This window comes from Antennarius striatus, chromosome 13 (assembly GCF_040054535.1).
Source record: "Antennarius striatus isolate MH-2024 chromosome 13, ASM4005453v1, whole genome shotgun sequence".
NCBI classification, from domain to species: Eukaryota; Metazoa; Chordata; class Actinopteri; order Lophiiformes; family Antennariidae; genus Antennarius; species Antennarius striatus.
Window position 1 is genome coordinate 21,158,498 of NC_090788.1, and position 21,132 is coordinate 21,179,629.

Consider the following 21,132-nt stretch of genomic DNA (forward strand, 5'->3'; position numbering starts at 1 on the left):
GGAGCGTTGGCAAGGTCACCCGATGCACCTGCCCTAAGTAAGGTGGAACAATGAGGGTCAAAAACATAATGCACATGACATGATTGAAATGGATTGCAATCTCATTTCGTCCTCCAAACACCAGCGTGTTGAAAATACTGCACAGAGCTATAACTCTTCCCCCTTCGTCTTGATGGTGTTGTTATTAAAACCTCTTTATCCTGGCAGTAAATTGATTGAAGAAGCGACCAAGGTGTTAAAAGGACACCACATGACCTAATGTTGCAGCTTTAATCGACTGGGGCGGGGGTGGGGGTTATGTGTGGACAACGAGCTCAGCCCATCCCCTCTCGGTACCCTTGACTCTAATTAAGACCACATATCTTAGATTCAGCTGAGGTCAGGTGGGGGTTTTAATTTAAAAACCATTACCATGTGCATATCGTCAGGACATGTGTTGCGTTTCAGGAAGATACAATTTTAATTAAGTCTTATCTTTGCCCAATTTCTGCAGCCCGAGACAGCATCATAAGTCCTCAATACGACTGTTTGGTGAATGTGTGGAGTTCTGAGCAGCGAACCTCAGGCCAACGTAGGTGTGTGTTTACTGCAATATGAATCAGGAGTATTATGGTATGTAAGCGGATGCTTTAAAGCTTTTCTCAAAGGTCAGAAATAAACCCTCATTATGCTCATCACCAGAGAAAACCCCCTCACTGGTACCTTTGTTTGTTTCTTTAATGTCATGACTTTTTCTAGAGCGACCCAGATGTTAGAAAAAGTGAAAGCTGTATTCTGGAGAGTCTTCAATTCTATAATCACCTGTGCATGAAACAAACAAACAAACAAAGAAACAAAACAAACAAATAACAACAACAAAACAGCAACACATAAATAAATTGGGGCGGCAGCAGCTCAGTCCACTACGTGTTGGTTTGAGGACCAGAGTGTAGACGGTTAAAGACCAGCCTGGACCACAACGTATGGAGTGGGAACTGTTAGCCAGAGAGGTGCCAGTTCACCTCCTGAGTACTGATGAGGTGCCCTGGAGCAAGGCACCAACCCCCGGGAGGTTGTTGGGCGCTATGTGGACTTGTTTCATTGTAGGCCCTCGTGTGTGTGTGTGTGTGTGTGTGTGTGTGTGTGTGTGTGTGTGTGTGTGTGTGTGTGTGTGTGTGTGTGTGTGTGTGTGTGTGTGTGCATATGTGGTCTGTATATAGTGAAAAAAAAATCCTCGCGGAAATCATTAAAGTTTAAAAAAATTAAAAATAATAATGATGGATTATAAATCTCCTAAATTTGTAAAATTCACAGACTTGCTTACTGCCCTACATTAGATGTAAAGGAAAAGTAAGATGACCACTGTTGTGTAGAACATCTTACATGAAGGTGACATTCATTTGACTTTCCAGGCTAAAAAAAAATACAACCAAGGTGGAAGTTCAGAACTTTAAAGCAAAAAACAAAACAGAGACAACGTTAGAGAATATTGAAAACAAGTGGAAATAAAGGTAAATTCAGGCAATACTCCAGCCATAGACATTCAAGAAGCCTATTTTAAACAAATCAAATTCAAAGCTTATCTAATTAATTAAACCGTCTCCAGGCACACGGACTGTTGGTCACTGGTTTACTGGCTGCACTTTTTAGGGTGGGGGAGTAGTTGGAAAAATTAGTTTTATTTTATCAGGTTTGTCAAGAAAAATCCCCGTCTGTCATTATTATGATGGTGTTATTCATTATATACTCACACTTGTTCAGTATCTTCAGCAATAACAATAAATAAAAAGACACATAAAACACCCAATGCTGCGTTTACAGAATCTAATCCTGTGAGTTTGATGTGTGCTTCAATTTGTATTTTATACCATTCTGAGAAGTTTCATCAAAATCCTTCCATTAGTGGTAATATAATCCTAAAGATGATTTTAAGACTTCAAGTCTAACAAGGCAACTTGCAAACCACAATAACAGATAACACAATAACACAACTTTACTAGAACACAACGTCATGAAGAACTTTCTAAAGAGAGAAGCAGTAGACTCCCAGAGGCCCCGTTTTATTTCATTGAAGTTATTGTTTTGTACTTGGAGGAGACTATAAAGTCTAGAAGAAGCCTCACACCAGCAAAAAAGGTATAATTATTTACTTGATACCAGGTCATGTGGTGCAGTCAGAGGTTGTTTTTTTTTTTTTTTTTGTAAAGATATATACCTTCAATTTTAAAACAATTGCATGCAAGACTAAATTGAGGTGCATACAACAGACTGTAGCCTGTAAATAAAAGCAATCAGAGCTGAAACATGGGTAAACACTGGAACCAGAAGAAAACAATGCCATGTGTTGCTTCTGTCCCAGTAATGGGAGTCAAAGCTGTCAGGGACATTTGTTACTTATACGATCCAGCTACTCTAAAACCGGTGTTGATGTAAAAAAAAAAGGACGAACGGAATTATGTAGTCTTGTCGTGAGGCTCCGTATCTGTTGAGATACAGCTCAACCCTAGTGGCCATGGGTGGTTTTGTGCATACAGATGTGGGGGGAACAGAGCTGGAGCACCTCAGTAAACACTGCACTATAGTTAAGTTTGGACAACTTGAACTCTTTACCCTCTTTTTCACCCCATCCATCCATCAAACAAAGTGGAGTGATCATCAGGGTGAGTTACCTGTACTGGTTTAAAGTGACACCTCATAAAAGCAATGTTCTGTTTCTCCCAATAATCTGTACATAAGATCAGGAACGACCTCAGTGTAATGACAGCACGCCAAATGAAATGAGCCTAGTTCTTACCTTTTTTACATCCACAGATTATTCCATATGGACTATTATTATTATTCCACTGGACATTAAAATCGGATAGTTTATCACAATTAGAAGACTTTACAAAACACCAAACCTTTACACAATTGTCCTTATTCTTCGCTTAATTCCACACAGGAAATGAGAATAACCTTCCAGGTGAAAATAATCTGATTCCAGCCGTGTGTATTCTTTTCTGATGCTGGGATTCAATATGAATTTAACAAATTCATGACAAAATGTGCCAAATGTAGCCACCAATGTCAGGTAAATAGTGTTTAGAGAAGGAATTTGGAAATGTTTGCCAAACCATGCATGAACAGCTGCCTCCCTCTCCGTCCTTTAAATCTGACCCCAGAAGTCTTTTTTGAGATGGTATATGTATCAAGTCTGTGTCTGTCCCAAACCAATTTTCATGTACAGTATTTTCCGCACTATAAGGCGCACTGGACTATAAGGCGCGCCCTCAATTATTTGTTTGTTTTATAATTTATTTCATATGTAATGCGCACCGGATTATAAGGCACATACAATAAAAAATAAGTACATTTTATTTGATAAACAGCAGAGGCTGTAGTTGCGCAATCCGTCCACTAGATGGAGCCGCGCTGCTCAGACAGTCATGATTGCATTCATGACTTCCTGACTACCTTTGAATGGCCCCTATTGTTATATCAATAATCCATTCTGAGCCTCATCAAGGAAACCTGATCACTTGATCACTTTGCCATCTTAGAAAGAAGTCAACACACATATTAAAAACCTGACATTAAAAACTGGTTAAATTCATTACGAGTGCAGTCAGTGCCAACAGAGCGGATTATTTCCTGATCTGAAGTTCGAAGCAGATATTTAAGCTCCGACGTTCGTCTTCGTTTATTAACTAAATATTGTTTCGATCGATCGGTAGTCCAGTCGGAGCTGAGGTGCAGCTATTTGCTGCTGTGTGTCCTAAACAATTTTATACTAGTTTTTAATGTCAGGCTGATAATTTACTGTCAAACGTGACGCTGTTTTACTCCTGACGGACTCTGCTCTTGAAATTTCAGAAAAGGCTGTAAGTTCATCTCTGAGGGTCTTTATTCACCTTTATGCCAGTTTCTCCGTGTGTTTCCACAGACTAATAGAATGGACCGTCACTAGATTCCAGAGTCCAGCACAATGGAATTTTTAAGACCAATTCAGTATAAAGTGGGTTATCTCCGACGCCAAATAGTTAGAAATACTGAGATCAGTCAGTCAGTCAGACTTTATTCATAGAATTGTTGAAAGTTCCTCATGTTTCTCTACGTAACCACCGGTGCTCCTACAGTCTGCTCTACCGTCTGAGAGCAGCTCAGTCAGAGCCGGGACTTTGGTGACGCCCCTTGACTACCGTTGTTAGGGGGCGTGGGCCTGAGTGCCTTGTGAGGGGGCCCTCTGGTGGCGGAGTGCGGCACGACTGGCGGCCAGACAGCCGGCTTTTTTTCAGCGATCATGTTTTTAACCAATATTAATATGAATATTAATCCATATATAAGACGCACCGGATTATAAGGCGCACTACGGGATTATGAGAACATTTTAGGCTTTTAGGTGCACCTTATAGTGCAGAAAATACGGTAGTGTCTGTCGCCTCAGGTCAAGAACTGGCCCGTCGTTGCGTCCTGAGAGATTATGAGGTCAAACATCCGTAGAACAAAGATGGAGCAAAATCATTCAACTGGAAAACGTATTTTACATTTTACAGCAGTGATGAGGTGGTGTTGTCTGTTGTCTAATTTAACACTTTATTCTTACCCAAGTAAAAAAAACCTTTCCATAACCTGCTTCAGGGATGGGGTTTGGACCTGCAGAGAACATATTAAAAATAAATGGTTGAACCAAGCAGAAGAATAATCAAATCAAATCAAACTTTAATTATATAAGAAGGTCTATTTATGTAAAGGTAGTCCTCAATGTCCAAACATTCGACTTTCTAACTTTCGGAGATACGAAGAAACGTTTGCTGCCATATCTGACTATTGTCCTGCAGTTCCCCTTCCTGCCACTACCCCTGACGAGCAGCACTCGTCTCCTCTTTTTGCTGTTGTTGTCTCTGTTAGCATCTCAGAGCGTCGAGCTTTGACCTCAGATAGTTACTGTTTGTCATGATAATCAAAGCCTCGTGAAGACGGTGGTTTCCAGCTGTCTGATGACATCTCTGACTCTGACCAACAATCACTCCTCCCTCCTCCTCCTGTGCTCTAAAGGAGGAGAACGACAAGTCTCAAGGACCTGTACCTGTATTTTATTTAGTATGTGTTGTTTTGTGTCCTGTGATTGTCTGGTGAGACTCAGGGACTGGTACTTTAGTATTAAGAGTACTAATGACATTTAATTGACTTCAAATGGAGATTATAGAATGAAATTAAATAAATAATGACTTATGAATAATTCAATTTCGGAACAACCTCTCAGAACCTGTTGTGTTTGTCTGCTCTGGACTAACTGTACATGGATACTCAATTTTTGCAATCACACATTCAGTGAACCCTGAGTCAATTTTGCCCTTTTTGTAATACTTTTGATTTTGTCTCTATATAAGACATATAAAAATGTCTCTGTACATGGTCTGCTGGTTTAACAAGCAAGTCTAACAAATAAAAAAAGGAAATATAGAGACAGTGTGCACCGGATCAAACTGTCCTCAAAGCTCTGGTCAGATGTTCTCCTGGAGGCTCCAGTGGGGCCCCATCAGAGAAGACTGCAGCCTGCAGAGCATATGGCTGGTTCTACAGGAGAGTGATGCTACCTGGTCATTAAGAGAGAGGGGGAGGGAGAGAGAGGGAGAGAGGGAGGGAGAGAGAGAGAGAGGGAGAGAGAGAGAGGGAGGGAGAGAGAGAGAGGGAGGGAGAGAGAGAGAAGGAGAGAGAGGGAGGAAGAGAGAGAGGGAGGGAGGAAGAGAGAGAGAGAGAGACAGAGAGAGAGAGAGAGAGAGAGAGAGAGAGAGAGACAGAGAGAGAGAGAGACAGAGAGAGAGAGAGAGAGAGAGAGAGAGAGAGACAGAGAGAGAGAGAGAGAGAGAGAGAGAGAGACAGAGAGAGAGAGAGAGAGAGACAGAGAGAGAGAGAGAGAGAGAGAGAGAGAGAGGGGGGGGGGGGGGGCTCCAGTCTCCTGAAGGAACCGAGGCTGGTGGATTCAGCCCCACAGCTCCACAGTCTCAGCCACGCAAGAAAAAAGAAAACAGCACCGAGTGAGAGGAGAGAGTCCACAGAGGAGACTTGGAGCATCTCTGCTCAGCATCCATTTCACGGCGATTGCAGTTTGAAGACGGTTTGGAGACGCTGCGAATTCCTCTGACAAAACGCGTCTCTCTCCTCAGCCTGAACTCAGTATCCCAAGTCAGCGTCTGGCGGGCGGAGAGACTTTTCTTTTTTTTTTTATTCCTGCCTACACCGACACCGAGAAGCTATTTCATAACAAGCCTGTTTTAGTTGGAGCGAAATCAGGTCGCCGTTTGCGCCACGGCATCTCTTGGAGTGGATTTTTTTGCGACGTGCGACGCAAAAAAAAAAAAAAGGGATATTCCAGGGTGCAAGTTTTGGTGGAAGTTGCGCGGTGTCAGAAAAACATGGGAATTTGTGGTTTTTTGGCGGTGCCTGGAAAATACCTTGTTGTCATCGGACTTAAATTATTATTCCTTGTACCTGCAGGAGTTCCGGCCAGAAGCGGGGATTCTGTAATAAAGGACAACATCACCGTCAGGCAGGGGGAGAGCGCCGTCCTGAAGTAAGTCTCTAACTGTGCGCATCACCAACATGACGCTCACATCTCCTCCTGCGCGCCGCGGGGATCGAGTCCTCACTGGCTGCTAACAGTCAAGTGCGTCGGCCTGGGAGTTTAAGAATACCTGCTTACCGAAATACATTAGAAAAAGGCTCCGGTGCGCTTATTATTTCAAGATTCATGACCTATGAGCGCTAACGCCGCGTGACATTTGTGCGTTATGACGCGCCAAACTGTGCGTGTGTGTAGTCTCTCCACCTCATTGTCCTTGAATGTTATTGATTCGGTTGGTTAATGGCTTGTTGAAGATGCACAGAGCTGAAATTCAGCCCAGGGAGGGGTTGTGTACGTATTGATTCCAGAGGATGATACAAATACAATTATGACCTTAAATTTCACGGCTGTGGTGTTTTTGTTACACTTCATGAAATGTTTCTACTGCTGGTAGTTTTATGCTCAAAAATAAAAAAGAATTCAATTATATATATATATATATATATATATATATATATATATATATATATATATATATATATATATATATATATGGCTATGAGAGAGAGATAGAAATCTAATTTTGATGGCACTGTATTGTTTCCTTTATATACTCCTTTTGATGATAATGATATGATAATGATGATGTTTCCTGTCACCACCATGCTGACATGTCTGTTATCTATGTGTTGTGTGTTTGCTCTGGTTCTTTGCATAAGAATAGACCAGGTGTGGTGCTAGAAAGGATGGGGGAATTTGTGTGAAAGGATGTGCGATAAGACCACGCACCAACCCACCCACTCACATATGTACATACTGTAAACATGCACTGTACAAACACTGCGTTTATTATCACATACTAACACAGACAGTACATCTTTTTGGCTGCAATATTCCCAGGAAACAGCTGAATGGCACCATATGTCAACTTAACAGTTCATCCATCTGTTAACTACCAGCTCATCTCAGGGTTACAGACTGGTGACCAGTCCCATCTGACTAACTGGTCAGCAGCTAATCACAGGATAAACAATGAAACATAACACAACCTTTACATGTTTAAGTGGAGGAAAACACAGATATAGTGTTGTAAATAAAGGCTATTAAAATCTGTCCATAAACAACAGTGAAGAAGAAAACAGTGGAGAAAACAGAAGTTCAGAATTACTGTGGGCTTAAATAAACTTAGTCACAAAAGCTGTTTATACCAGTCTTGATGTTTCCTTTCATTTCACTACCATCTGTAAATGATGTTTAAAGCAGGTCTGTGAATATGTAGTGCATGCATGTGAGGAGGACTTGAGTTATTACCATGCCGGTAGCAGACGGCATATTCAGTACCTGAAGCTGTCGGTGCAGGGCAGTGCAGTTCAGCTGGCTCTGAGACGCCTCAGGAGAACTGCTCATTTTGTGAGCTTTTTTAAATGGATTTATTCTAGTCTTAGTCATTCTTTAAGATGTCCAACTTTACTTCATCCTTGTGTTTTTTCTTTTTTTTTTCTAGTAAGGTTTCATCCAAGCAAAGGTCTGAGTATTCTAGTCCGATGCCACTGAGAACAGTCCAGTATGTTACCCTATTTTCTGTCCAACAATGGTTTCAAGGATTGAAACCATTCTGTTGGAATTTTAGACACCCTGTTTGCAGGTTGTATCTGATTTAAAAAAAAAAAAAAAGAGGTTGAATGATGACAAAGGCAGCTTTGCAGAAATGTTTTTTGTGCTTGTTTGATGTTAAAATTAATTCAGTATTCCATCACTTGGATTGGTTCAAAGACAGCCTTTTTTTTGTATAATTTAAGCTGCTTTCAGTTTTTTTTTCCTTTAATGCCGCTGGTGTTTTTATAGCCACAGCTAATGTTTACTGATGTCTGCACCGTCTTGTCATCAGAGTAAAGAATGTCCACAAACACGCTTCTTGTTCTCGTTAACACAACCAACATGAGATATTTGGCTAAGAATCATTGTGCGATGTGATGACTGTCGACACAGGAGAACAGGTAATCGATTGGCTGCTACACCTTAAATTGATGGAGTAAATCTTGATCATGTGACATAGCTGTGATTAATGTCCTGGAATTCTCTTTGGTCCCATCTCTGCTCCATGCAGCATCAGAATCCAAGAGGGTTGTTCATCTTAACATCATGTTACGTTCTTGCTCATACATGTTGCCCTCAGCTCAGTATTAGAGTCTGTTAGAATCAGTGAAACGAACCCAATCCCATGAAAACAGGCTAGAATTCCCTTTGCGCCCCTTTGTCACACTGATGCACTCGGCACAATTCTTCTGGCAGACTCATGTTCCTCTTTTCTGGCACTGACCTGTGCCCCGACAATAGAGGAGTCATCAATTAACTTGTGGAACTGCCATGACCCTGACTTGAATCTTAAAAGGAGAAGTGTAGAGAGTGAACTGGAAAGCTGACAATACAGTTTCCCAGGGCGTCTGTGTGCTGCTCTGCAGTGGATCCGATGCGCCGCCCGGAGGAAGATGACCCGCTGTCTGTCAGCGAGCCGGTCAGCCCACGGTCTAACACAGGTCAATTTTATTTATCTGCTGCTCCAAGCAAACTTATCATCCTCCATTGTCTATTACTTTTGTTGGCAAAAATGCTGTTAATCAATGCTTTGCAATAACCCAATCAAAAAAGGTTAAATATCTCAGTACAGTATATTGTGAGTATTTTCCTGAATATTAAACAAAATGCTTCTTTTGCTGACTACTGCAGTCTCAAAATGCTTCAATTCTTCAATAAAGAGGAAGCATTTCCAGACACCTACTGGATTTCTGGCAGCATTTCCAAGGAAACTTAATCCATTTTCTATGAAAACGGGCCTCCAGTTCTTCGATGTTCCCAGTTTTATTAGCTGCAACCCCTAAAAATGGGATTCAAGATGGAGTTTGAGATCTGCTGGTGATCATTGTCCTTTGGTTACGTCTGGTGCTAACTTAACTTCACCTTCCTCACAGATGGTGAGTTGCATTTTGTGGTATTGTGAGCAAAAATTAAATTGTTCCTCCAGTTCTCATGTGATCCAGTAATGAACATTTTTCCAACAAATCCAGTATTCAATGGAGCTTGAATAATGACTTCCAGCTGTGATGCTCACTGGTAAGGACACCTTTCTATCTCCTAGCCTGGCCTTGAGCATCTCCCTGAGCACCAGGGCTTGGATGGTCCTTAATAAAGCACCAGAGAAATCAAAGGACATCATCCTCATCTTGCTTTCCAGAATCTGCAGGTGGGAATACGGCCTGTGGAGCTGGAGTTTGATTCACATTGTCTGCACATTTCACTGCTAACTAGTTCAGCCAAGACTGCCCTGAGGTCGACACTGAAGACCTAAGGCCGTGCTTAAGAGGAGCCTCTCTGACTCCCTAACCAGCCAATAGGTAGTGATGTAGAGGCATCACTGCCTCGACAGCAGCTGGCTGTCGAGGTTGGAGCTCAGGGAGGGGGGGGCAGCTGCAGGGAGCCCCCGAGCGCAGACTGGAGAGGAGGGCAGCTGTGCCATTGACCTCTGATTTGATCTGGATAATGGTGAGACTAGACGTGAAGACGGCACACACTGCTGCGTTTTGGTTTGGAAACGCAACTAATTTTATCAGCATACTCAACAAGTTTGAAACGTTATTTTGACAGACAGACAGACAGACACACACACACACACACACACACACACACACACACACACACACACACACACACACACACACACACGACACGGATTTGTGCCAGTTGGAAGACATTGTCATGGTTGTGAAATTCCTTTGTAATGAAGTTACCTTGTGTCAATATCTTTATCAGTTTGATTGATTATTTTTGGTGGACTGCCACAGTATCAATATGGGCTGTCACATGGGTCTATCAAGTTTTTGATTATTGACAATTTTGCCTGCTGTTTCTCTCTCTGTCTCCATTCCTTGGACTTTACTTGAACGAGCGTCTCACATTTTGTACTGACTTCCACATAAGTTAGCACTGGTGACCCAGATTTGAGTTATTTCACTTTGTTAGTCTCTATCTTCATTAATTACCTGGTGAACAATCTGCCTTGGGTAGTGAGGGGGTGCAGTGGGTAGCACTGCTGCCTCACAGCAAGAAGTCTGTGGGTTTGTGTCCTTTCCGGGTGGAGTTTGTATGTTCTCCACACGTCTGTGGGTCAATCTGCTTTTGTTTTATTCTCCGATCTAAAAATCCCACCACAGGACAGAAACACGTCTGCTCTTCGTCCCTCCTTTAGACGCACTGATGGGTGTGAGACTGCTGCTGTTTAGTCCAACTCTACTTTCTTTGCTGTTTGCTTTGTATTATTTTGTTACCGCCTTGGTTATGGTTGGATCATTTTACATCAAGTGTTGTCTTTTTGGCTGACTTCATGAACATATCCTTCTGAGGAAGGATAGGAAGCTGTGCAGGTGAATTTTGTTCAAGACTAAACACCCAAAAAACAAACGATATGTGAAATAAAACATGTTTTTTTTTCTAACCACTTTGCCATAGACGTGAGTATATCCCAGCAGACGAGGGTACACCCTGGACAAGTCATCTGTTTATTACAAAGCCAACACACACCAACCATTCAATCTCATTACGAGTGAGTCAGTCCTCAAATGTTTGTCAAGGGTTAAGTGCTTTTTTTAGACTCTGGAAAGGACAATGTTAGTAGAATCAGAATGAAAGATTGCTTAATCTCACTAATTTCCCAGAGCTGGCACCACTCCTCTGGTTTTTGTCTATTTCTAGTCAGGGTTGTGTTGTGACGACAGCTGAGGTCAACTAAAGGCTGTATTATTCTCACATAAAAACAGCCGCTGCCAACAGGATCTGAAGCAGATCAGCACAGTGAAAATATTAGCATCATTAAGCTCCAGTAGCAGAATGATGTTTTATTTTTTATCTATTTAGTAGAGTCTTTTTTGAAATGGAGATCACCAGGGAAGATAAAACGCTTCTGCGATACATAATTGCGGAACAAGTCGATGCCACTTTTCCAGGTGCTGGTAATTTAATTTACATCCAAACCATTCTGCTTTGTGAATAATTGATTCTAATTGGGTGGAATGTTTCCAGTATTTATATCAATGTGGGAGTTGTAATAAATATCTGTTTCTACTTAGCTGAATGGTGGGAGGCACGAACATTCAGCAGGTTCACTACAGGTGTGTCTTCTCCTTCCTGTGTCGCTGCCCACAGACACATGTACAGTGGAGGCGGAACTCACCCTGTGTGCCTCCCATCGATTTTTAGCTATAATAAGCAATCTCCAGTTGTACACTCATACCAAATATTCGAGCAGCAGTGAGGACTGATCCTTTAAGACTTTGTGGTCTATCTGAATACGTGTTGATGATATGGGATCATATCTACAACAGCCAGTGAGGAAAACATGCTACCATAAAAGCTGACATCATCAGCATATAACATGGCGTTGGAGGGCTACACTGGGGTTGTGCCCTTCCGTTGCTGACTCTGTCTAACTGATGTGTAGACACCTATGGACAAACACATTTGTGATTCCTGCATGTGTTTCCCCCTGGGGGGTGAGGTGGGGTGTTGTCAGACTAACCTTTTGCAAACCAATCATATGACTGATGAAAAGCGCAGCGATCCGTGGTGATTTTCAATCTTGACCACTTGTCCCAATAGAGGTGTTTTCTAGAAATACAGTAATTTATTATTTTAGTAATTCGTTTTTTTATAGATTATTAATTGATTATTATGGAAAAGAAAATTAAACTCCTTACTGTAAAAATAATTGATTCTCATCTGAAAGAAATATTTATTTTGATATTTTAAAGAAAATAAGTTTTGTGTAAAAAAAAAAAAAGGTCACAACACTGATTTCTGTTTCTGATCAGCTTAAAATATTGCCATAATCAATATTGATTACCTTTAAGCTTATGTAGAAACACAATAATTTATGTCACCTTGTGTCCAGTCACGATGCAGCTCTATTGAAAGCCTTTGGTTCAGGTCTTACTGCATCGATGAAGCACACGATAACTGTTCATTCTGTGTGACGCTGTGTTTTTTCCACACTGGAAACGTTCTGTCTTTCCTCTCTGATGCTTGTTCTCTGTGCACTTCAGGATTTTCTTCTTTCTCTCACTATGACATTTGTAGCCTCATAACAGCGCAGTAAAATATGTGACCATGCGACAGCACAGCAACAGGTGGAAATAGCACAGCGTGACACAAAAAACAGGCACACGTGTGAATCACGTTCTTTTTAGTAACTGAGGTTCTAAAATTATTTGAATAAACTTTTCACCTGTAATGTATTTATGTTACACGGGACAGGAACACAATATCCCAAAAATAATTGCTGAGTAAGCTGATAAAATTGAGGTTTTTGGTTTTTGGTTATACCACCTCTCCATTGTTATTTGTGTTGACAGTGAATGAACTGCTGAGCAAGCACTAAATCCTGGTTTCCCTCCACTGCTGTCTTAAAGGAGATCAAGACCTGCTATCCAGGCTGTGCTGCTACTTTTGTTCTGTCGCAAAAAAAATCGAACGAGGGTCACGGGCTTCAGTGTTCCTGACTCCATCGCCTCGTCAATGACAGTCCTTTATAATTTGGCTCCCCGTGGCGTTTTGCCCAGATTAGCACCAGCGATGGCAGAGGCGACCCGTGTCACAGCACGTGTCTGGTGTCAGCAGCCAAAGCACAGGGAGCAGAAAGTAACGGTGGACGTTTGTCATACCACAGTTATGACCTTCTTCTGGAAAAACGATTGGGAAGGTGTGTGAACTTCTTCATTTCCTTTGCTTCAGGAAATGGGAAAGTGAGCTGCAGTGAAGCATTTGTTTCTTCATCGTTTCGTCTTCCAGCTCTGTCTTCATTTTCAGGGTTTGTTGGATCAATCATTTAATTCTGGTTTCTCACACTGTCAGTGACGCTATGACTCAAGTAATCAACAGATTTTGTCATTCCTATTTTTATGTCATTATAAACTCAACATCTTTGTCTTTTAATTAAAATATATTATTACACTTTCTGAGTGAAAAGATTAACTATTTGCTGAAAAATAAAATTTAAAAACATGCTAAACAATAATACTAACTCGTCATCAAGTTTTAGAAAACTAAATACTAAACTAAGTAAATACTAAATATGATATACAGCCTGCAAAAAATGCGATGTTATGCTTGTTTTTTTCTCGTTTTAAAATGTTCTCCCTAAACATTTCTTAATTATTGCAATTAAAGAAGCTCAGTATTGGAGTTTGTATTAAAGAACAGTACTTGGACTGATGTATTCTGTTACTGAATACATATTAAAATCATGTAAAAGCCTAAAAGGCGGCTCCTGGAGACGTGTTGGCTGGGGGCTAACTGAAGACCAGAGGACGGAGGATCAGGACGGCGACTTGAAGCCGCCTCAGGGTGGCCGAGCGTCTCCTGCTGTTGTTGTTGCCTAGAGACCCGTCCAGGATGTCAGCGCTGCACCTCAGGTCCAGCTGCTGCTCTCAGCAGAGAACCAAACGGATGGAGGGCCGGGCTAAATGTATGTTATGTGTATTATTGTTTCACATTTAAATGCGTATTTATTGTGAATCATTTTTTATTTCTAATGATAAGGTTCTTCTGTTGTAACGTACTGTATGGATTCATTTATATGTTGCCGGACGTATGTAGCAGTCAGGGGCTTTAAGCTTTTGTTGGTTTTCATGTCTGTTTTATTTCCAGCTCACATTTTTATTATGTTCTCTTAGCACCCAGTATCCTGATTTAATTGTTGGTTCAGTACGATCAACTTTAAACAAAGGCCTGGCCTCAATTTTAGCCTTATCTGAAATCTGTGTGGAACGAAAGTGCTAATCCTCGGTTAAGGGTGTTATTATTAAATGTGTGATGCTTTCACTATCATCAAACCAATGAAACGTTCTGCTTTTAACAACATTCAAAGTGGTCCAGGGAGAAGAAATGAGGCGCGGAAATAATTATGAAATGTTGGGATGTATTTCTTTATCTTATGCTTTAGCCTTCTTTCAGACTGAAACACCCGTTTTTACTTTGTTAATTTCAGCATTATTTTTTGGTTAAAAAGATGAAAGTTTCTGAATAACTTTGTGACAAAGGAAGCCACTATTTTCACTCAGGCTTGTGTATCCAGACTGTAGAATTTCAGTGCTTCAAATAGACGTGCCTTCTCAGGAGCAGCGAGCAGAGATTTCAAAAGAATCAGTTAAATTGTGCAGAATTAGGGCTTGGAAGTTGGGTGAAAAACATTTCTATTGATACGGTACTTCCGTTTTTGTGCATGTTTCCTGTTTTGTCTCAGACATAATGAATCCAAGCTACAAGCTGCTGTGTCTTTTGTTCAAGCGTGTCTCAGAAATTGACGTGAAACATTCAGACTGCACTGATAAGTTAGCTGCAATGAAAAATGGAATCATGGTCATGGGCAGACAACTGCATCATGTAAAAGGAAGCCTAATGGAACAGCGGAGGGAACGCTCGCTGTGAGCACGGCCTCACAGTCTGCTGATGGTTCAGTGATGTTCTATTTGGAAAAAAATACTTTCCAGAAACACATTTTTCGATGGAATCTGGCAGCTGAATTGAGGAGAAGGAAGGAACAGAAATCAGTCTGATTAAAAACACAAGCATTGGCTCCATATTTTTTTTTGTTTTATTTTACTAAAATAACAGTTTTCTACCAGTGGACCTGTGTGATGTTACTTGGCTGTTCTATGTGATGCTTAATCCAAGGATAATCCATCCACACGGTCCAGCTCAGCTCCAGCTATGCAGAAAGAGGTTTCGCTTTTTCCAAAGTCAACATCCAGGTTGTGATTTAGTTGTTTGCTGGTGTTTTGTGATGGTGTTTTATTAACACGTCAGTAATGACAGCTCCTTGACGGATGGCCAGCAAGGTCGAGCTGCTTCACTCATGTTACACTCGAAGCAATCTTTTCCTTCCCCTCCGCTGTGGATTCCAGTGGTGGTTGTTTTCCAAAGGCAGTATAGACTTGGCAGCACAAGCCGGGGTAAAGAGTCAAAGTGATGATAAAATTTGCTAAGCTCATTAGCGACATTGTCTCACATGTGATAGGAGCGCTCCTGCTGCGGTTTCCTCTGCGGTATTGTTGTGTGCTTCCTCGTCACCCGACCTGAGGTAATTCTGTCGTCTGAATAGGATCCTCTACTCATCCTCGATGAGTAATGAAGTTATTCTTTAGGATCCACACACACATCCAAACATTTGGTGAGGTATTTAGCTGTCACTGATGATAATGTGTTTTCCTGTAGATTGAGAGGGCCTAGGCATGAAATGCTTGATTGTAAAAAACGCATTTATTATTTTTAATTCAACTGTAATTTGAACCTTCTGTTTTTAATACAACTGAAAGTTTGTTTTGCTTTAAAATCCCTGAAAAATCCATTTCAGGACAGGAAACAAATACAGGTAGTCGTACAACATTCATAGATATTTCCACCATATCCAACTGCTGTAGTTCTCCTTTCTGCCACAACCCTCCCCGAGCAGCGTAACATTAACATCCCATAGATTCAGATTTTGCGTCATGTTAAAATAATTCAACAAATGTCAGAATGAGTGAACATTTTGCTCTGATGTCACTTCCTGTGGTCCTTTCTTCTTTCCTGTTGCATCCTTTCCTCCTCCTTTTCTCCACATCTCTGTGAACAAACCATGATGTCACTTCCTGCTCATCAAAAGTCAGACACGCCCCTTTATGTTTGATGACTTCATTTCATTTCATTAAGTTTCTCAGTTAATCCACCAATAGTTAACATCAAATAGCAAAACAGAGTTCAGCGTTAGCGTCAGTTAATGGTTCCTGACAGAAACCTGACCCGGCTAACATTGGTTCCTACATCATTTAGTTCCTACAGGAGGACGACTCTGTCAGTAATTAATAAATATGAGCTAACAGCAGGTGGGGACAGTTCTCTTACAGGTAGTCTATCGTCTACGTTGCTGCTTTAACTACTGATGGAGTTATCTGAGAAACTTCATGAAATCAAACAGACATCAAACATAAAGGGGCGTGTCTGACTTTTGATGACCAGGAAGTGACATCAGCACGTCATCCACGTCAGTGTGGTGGAACACCTCAGTGGATTAAATCTGGGCTTAGCCTCTATACCCCCCAGGAGAAAATTCATTCGGCAGAGGATTTTGTTTATTATGTGTTATTTTAATGTCCTGTAATTGTGTCTGGTCAGTCTCACGGAGAAGAACTTTAGTATTTAACTAAAGTAATAATGACATTTAAATGACTCCAACTGGTGATTACAGATTGAAATTGAACAAATAATGACTTAGAATTTATCTTAGGAACAACCTCTCAGAACCAGTTGTGTTCATAGGTTGAGGACTACCTGTATCCTACTTGCAGAGTATTTTCCACATAATTTGTATCATTCATATCTCTTTTATCGCCATGGAGTTCTGTGGTTAAATGTGATAGACTCTTGAATGAAAGATAATGTAACAGTGAGTGAGGCAGCTGTTCTTCACTGCTGCAGCCTCGCCGTCACACTATGTTCAAGTACAAATGATGTTACTGAGTAAGGTCAATAGTACTAAAGCAGCAAAGTAGCTCACTCCATCAGAGACCCACTGACTATACCTGAGGTGTGTGTTTGTGTCTGAACGTCCTGTCCTCCATTAGTCCAGGAGGGCTGCATCAGTCTCTTTCAGGTATTCCCTACACATCCATCTTGTGCAGGTGGAATTTCAGCATCTTTGTACCGCCGTAAATCACAGAGATGGTCATTAATTTTTAATAGCTGAGAACCCATGCACCGTGCTATAGACCAACTAGATCCTCCTCTCTGAGATCCACCACATCAATCCTCACGGCGTGTTGGGCGGCACTTTTCTGAGGAATTAACGCTCACCAGCAGGTTTATATTTCTGCCACTTTTTTCCTTGTAGTATAAACTGCACCACTCTCACTATTCATCCAACTTTGCTCCTAACAAGTTCTCATCCACATTATGTATCCTGAACCATACCTAAGGCTCAGATCACACATTATGGTCATGGGGATGATTATAGTTACATTTTGGATGCCATCACTAATGAGACCAAGAAGGCCAGAGTATGTTTATTGTCGCTTTATGTCTGTCTTTTTTTTATTTTTTCTGTGTCGTTATTGTCCAGATGGCAGCAGTGAGGAGCTAATTCATAAGATGTTAAACAGTTCAGAGGAATAATAGTTGACTTTCTGTTTTGACTGCTTGGTGCTCTGATGAACATGGGATTTTTCTTTTTTTTTTCAAATGCTGATGTCAGAATTATTCACACAGAGGAAATGAGAATCCAGTCACCCACAGATCATTCTACAAGAGTCACAGTCCCTTTGTCATCTAAATGTGATATTTCTTGTCTGTATTTTTGTCTTTTTTAACGTAAATAGCAGCTTAGAATAAGAAGGAAATGCCTTGACAGGTGTCTTTGTACCACAACAAGTAAAAATCTGTCTGGGATTCCATGAGGTTCACAAGACCATTACTCTTCTCTTTTCATAGCTTAAATATGTAAATTAACAAATGCCCTAACTAATTGTAAAAAAGTAACACTGGTAACTGTCATGTCTCCGAACGAAAATATGTCGAGTTGATTATATCACTGTGCAGGAAAACACAGAAAATGCCATCCCAGCATTCCTCAGTGAACAAACACTTGGACTCAGTGGTGAGGAACTGCTTAGCTTTCAGGTGGAGGAAACCCCGGCTCTAGTGTGTCGCCATCTGCTTTACCGGTTAACTGTTAGTTAATAGTTATTAATGAACAGGTGGTGCCCTGCATGGAACCCTTTACCAACAGAGAAGAACGAGCACGTCAATGTGCCAAATACATACATGGGGCTTAATAATTAATTAACTTTATTTTATTGAATCAAATAATTGCATAAAATACCTTTCTAAGTGCATGCATTTTTAACACTTGTTTGTTTTTGTGTTGTTTTTTACATAATTCTAGACTTTATTCATCATATTAGTTCAGTTTCAGGTCACCAATCCAGCTATTTTGTACATCTGTGGGAAGTATTGTTGCAACCAGAGGTAAAATACACATGAGACGAGTGGAGAAGGTCATTGGAAATAGGAAATATTTCTGTAGAGGTAACATTCCAATCGAGAGAAATATTTGGATCGTTCCATTATCCCACCGCAAAGGCCTGTATTTGTCCACACCAAGGTCAATCTGTGGTACCCAGGTGTTGAAACTCAGCCATCCAGAGACGGGGTATCCCAGAGTCCCCTCAAAACCAAACAGATTGTCAGCAAAAATTCAAGATGCTATTGTTAAGTCAGTTAAACATCTGTTGAGATTCATGAAATAAAAATCTAACAGTCACATTTCTTTGTTTGCTTTTAGACTGATGACTCTGTCCTCTCACTTCACACGTCTCAATATGATCATGTAGAATTAAAACCACTATTCCAATCCATATACAAGTGCAATGACACATTTTACTTCCAAATCCATGAATCCGTCATAGCGGGCGTCCGTCTGGCTGTGGAACTGGAAGTTAACTTTAATATGTCCCTGGTGATGTGTAAAGATTAGTGTGTTTATATCTGTTAATTAATGTGTAGCTTAGCTTAATTACTGACCTCCCCTTTCTAAATGGGGGTGTTTAATATATCACAGTGATTATGGGGGACATTAGGGAGCGTTTGTACTGTTCTTTTTTCGTAATTATTATTTTGTCAATTTGCTGTCACAGCTGTTGCTATTTCACGAACATGACTATCAGATGATGATAAAGTAGAGTTGAATGTGATGCTTTGAGACGGATTGCTCTCTCTTTTCCACCGGTAGGGGAGTACCAGCTCCATAGGTTCCATTTCTTTTGCCACGCTACTTGTTGCAAAACCTTGGCAATGAGGGAAGAACACTTTAATCATAGCAGGCTTCCAAATCCAAGCGCTGTCATCATACGCGTTGATTCGCCGTTGGTGGGCATTAGAGCCGCTCCTGAGATCTCCTATGATATGCTCTTCGATCGTTCCACTCCAAATCTCCCTCATTTCCAAAATGAGATGTCTCTGACCATCTGTCAATGTAAAGTGCTGGACTCCCAGGGGCAGACAAATCATCCCTAATCCTCCTGCCTCTCCTTGCATCCCAGATACCAGCCGTAGGTTCTCTAACGAAACAGAGCCCCCCCTAATGAAGGGATATGGCAGAATAAAGTGCCTCCATTGATTCTGTTGCCTGGCCAATACCATTTCAAGGATTCTGCATTTAGGCTATACTTAGAATCAAGCAAACAATACACATAATTTTGTTGCTCTTTTATCTATTGCAAAATGCTGCATAAGGGCAGATGGGTGATGAGACTCAGCTAATCCTGGTGGAGCAGTTTCAACAAGAACCAAGCAGCTTTGGTCGTCAATCGGTAACAGAATGCATTAAAAATGGCTGTTAAATGGGATTTGGATGCCGGTCTTAAGAGCTGAATGTGAATGCTTTCCCATGAACATGAACCAGACAGTAACATCGAGGTGATTATTTTTAGATTAGTAACCGTGTTTATAGTCAATTGCCCACTGAAGCCAATTGTGTTGCCGCATGTGACCCCAGCATTAATCAGACATTATTTAAAATCTGCCTGGAACTGATGTTTTATTCTTCAGATAACCTGACAGGCATACTGGAAACAGGACAGCTTGTAAAAGACATTTTGATTAGTCTTTGGATGCGGCTAAGACTTGAAAATCAGATGTCTATCATCTGTGAAACGTTAATTTTCAAAATGAATGAATGCCATTTAAAAATCAAAAGGCATCCATCGGGGGAAATACTAAATTCTGGAATTGCATCGTTCCGCATTGACTGTCTCTTTGACGGGTTTCACATTTTAATGCACGTGGAATTGGTGTGTACGGTTCAAGCACGTTGAAATTTACAAGTGTCCTTGATTTATTATCACAACCAGATTTTGCTGTCTGGAGACGAGCGAGGAAGGAGGGAATTTGTCTCAGTCTGCCCGCTGATGGCGCCCATTAATATGGATAAAACTGACTACAAGTCATCTGGGAAGAATGTCATACCACATTAGACAAATAAGTGGCTGAAACCTCCAACTGTAATAAATTGATTTGCTTCACATTGATCTCTGTTCCCCCTGCCCGCTGTTAATCGCATTTGTTCATAGTCTTAGTTTGTGTATGTTTGAAAGTGATTGGACCTTAATTCATTTATTAGTTTTACTTGTGTATAATTCAATGTATTAGTTTCATGTTTTAAAGAATCTAAACAAAAGCTTTTAAAATGTCTGCAAAAAGGTAACTGATGAAATCCTGTGAAAATAAAAACATTGATATCAAAACTGAGATTTTCAAATTCTATTCTAAATATAGTATTCTGAAATAATTTCACAAGAAATCCAAATATTTGCCTTGATCCAATTATTTTTCACTGATAAGTAAAATAAATAAAATGAAATGTTAATAGCCATAAGGGATAGTTTTGCATTGCGCTCCAGATACAAAATAACTACACTGGAAAAGAAGTGAAATTGAATAATAACTTTTTTCCTCTTATGATGTAAACATCAAATAATAAACAAAATGTAATATTGTTTATTACTGTAATAATACAGTAATAAACTGTA

The 21,132-nt window shown here is 40.6% G+C and overlaps 1 protein-coding gene across 2 annotated transcripts in view; it reads left to right on the forward strand.

Moving 5' to 3' along the window:
• The window catches only part of opcml (opioid binding protein/cell adhesion molecule-like), a 222,705-nt gene that overhangs the window by 87,412 nt on the left and 114,161 nt on the right, over positions 1-21,132 (forward strand). Inside the window, exon 2 of one of the 2 annotated variants that reach the window (XM_068331713.1) lies at positions 6,457-6,532. In XM_068331713.1, the coding sequence (XP_068187814.1) occupies positions 6,457-6,532 (76 nt within the window). Of the gene's footprint in view, positions 1-6,019; positions 6,533-21,132 lie in introns of those variants that run through there. The other variant, XM_068331712.1, reaches the window with a different exon arrangement.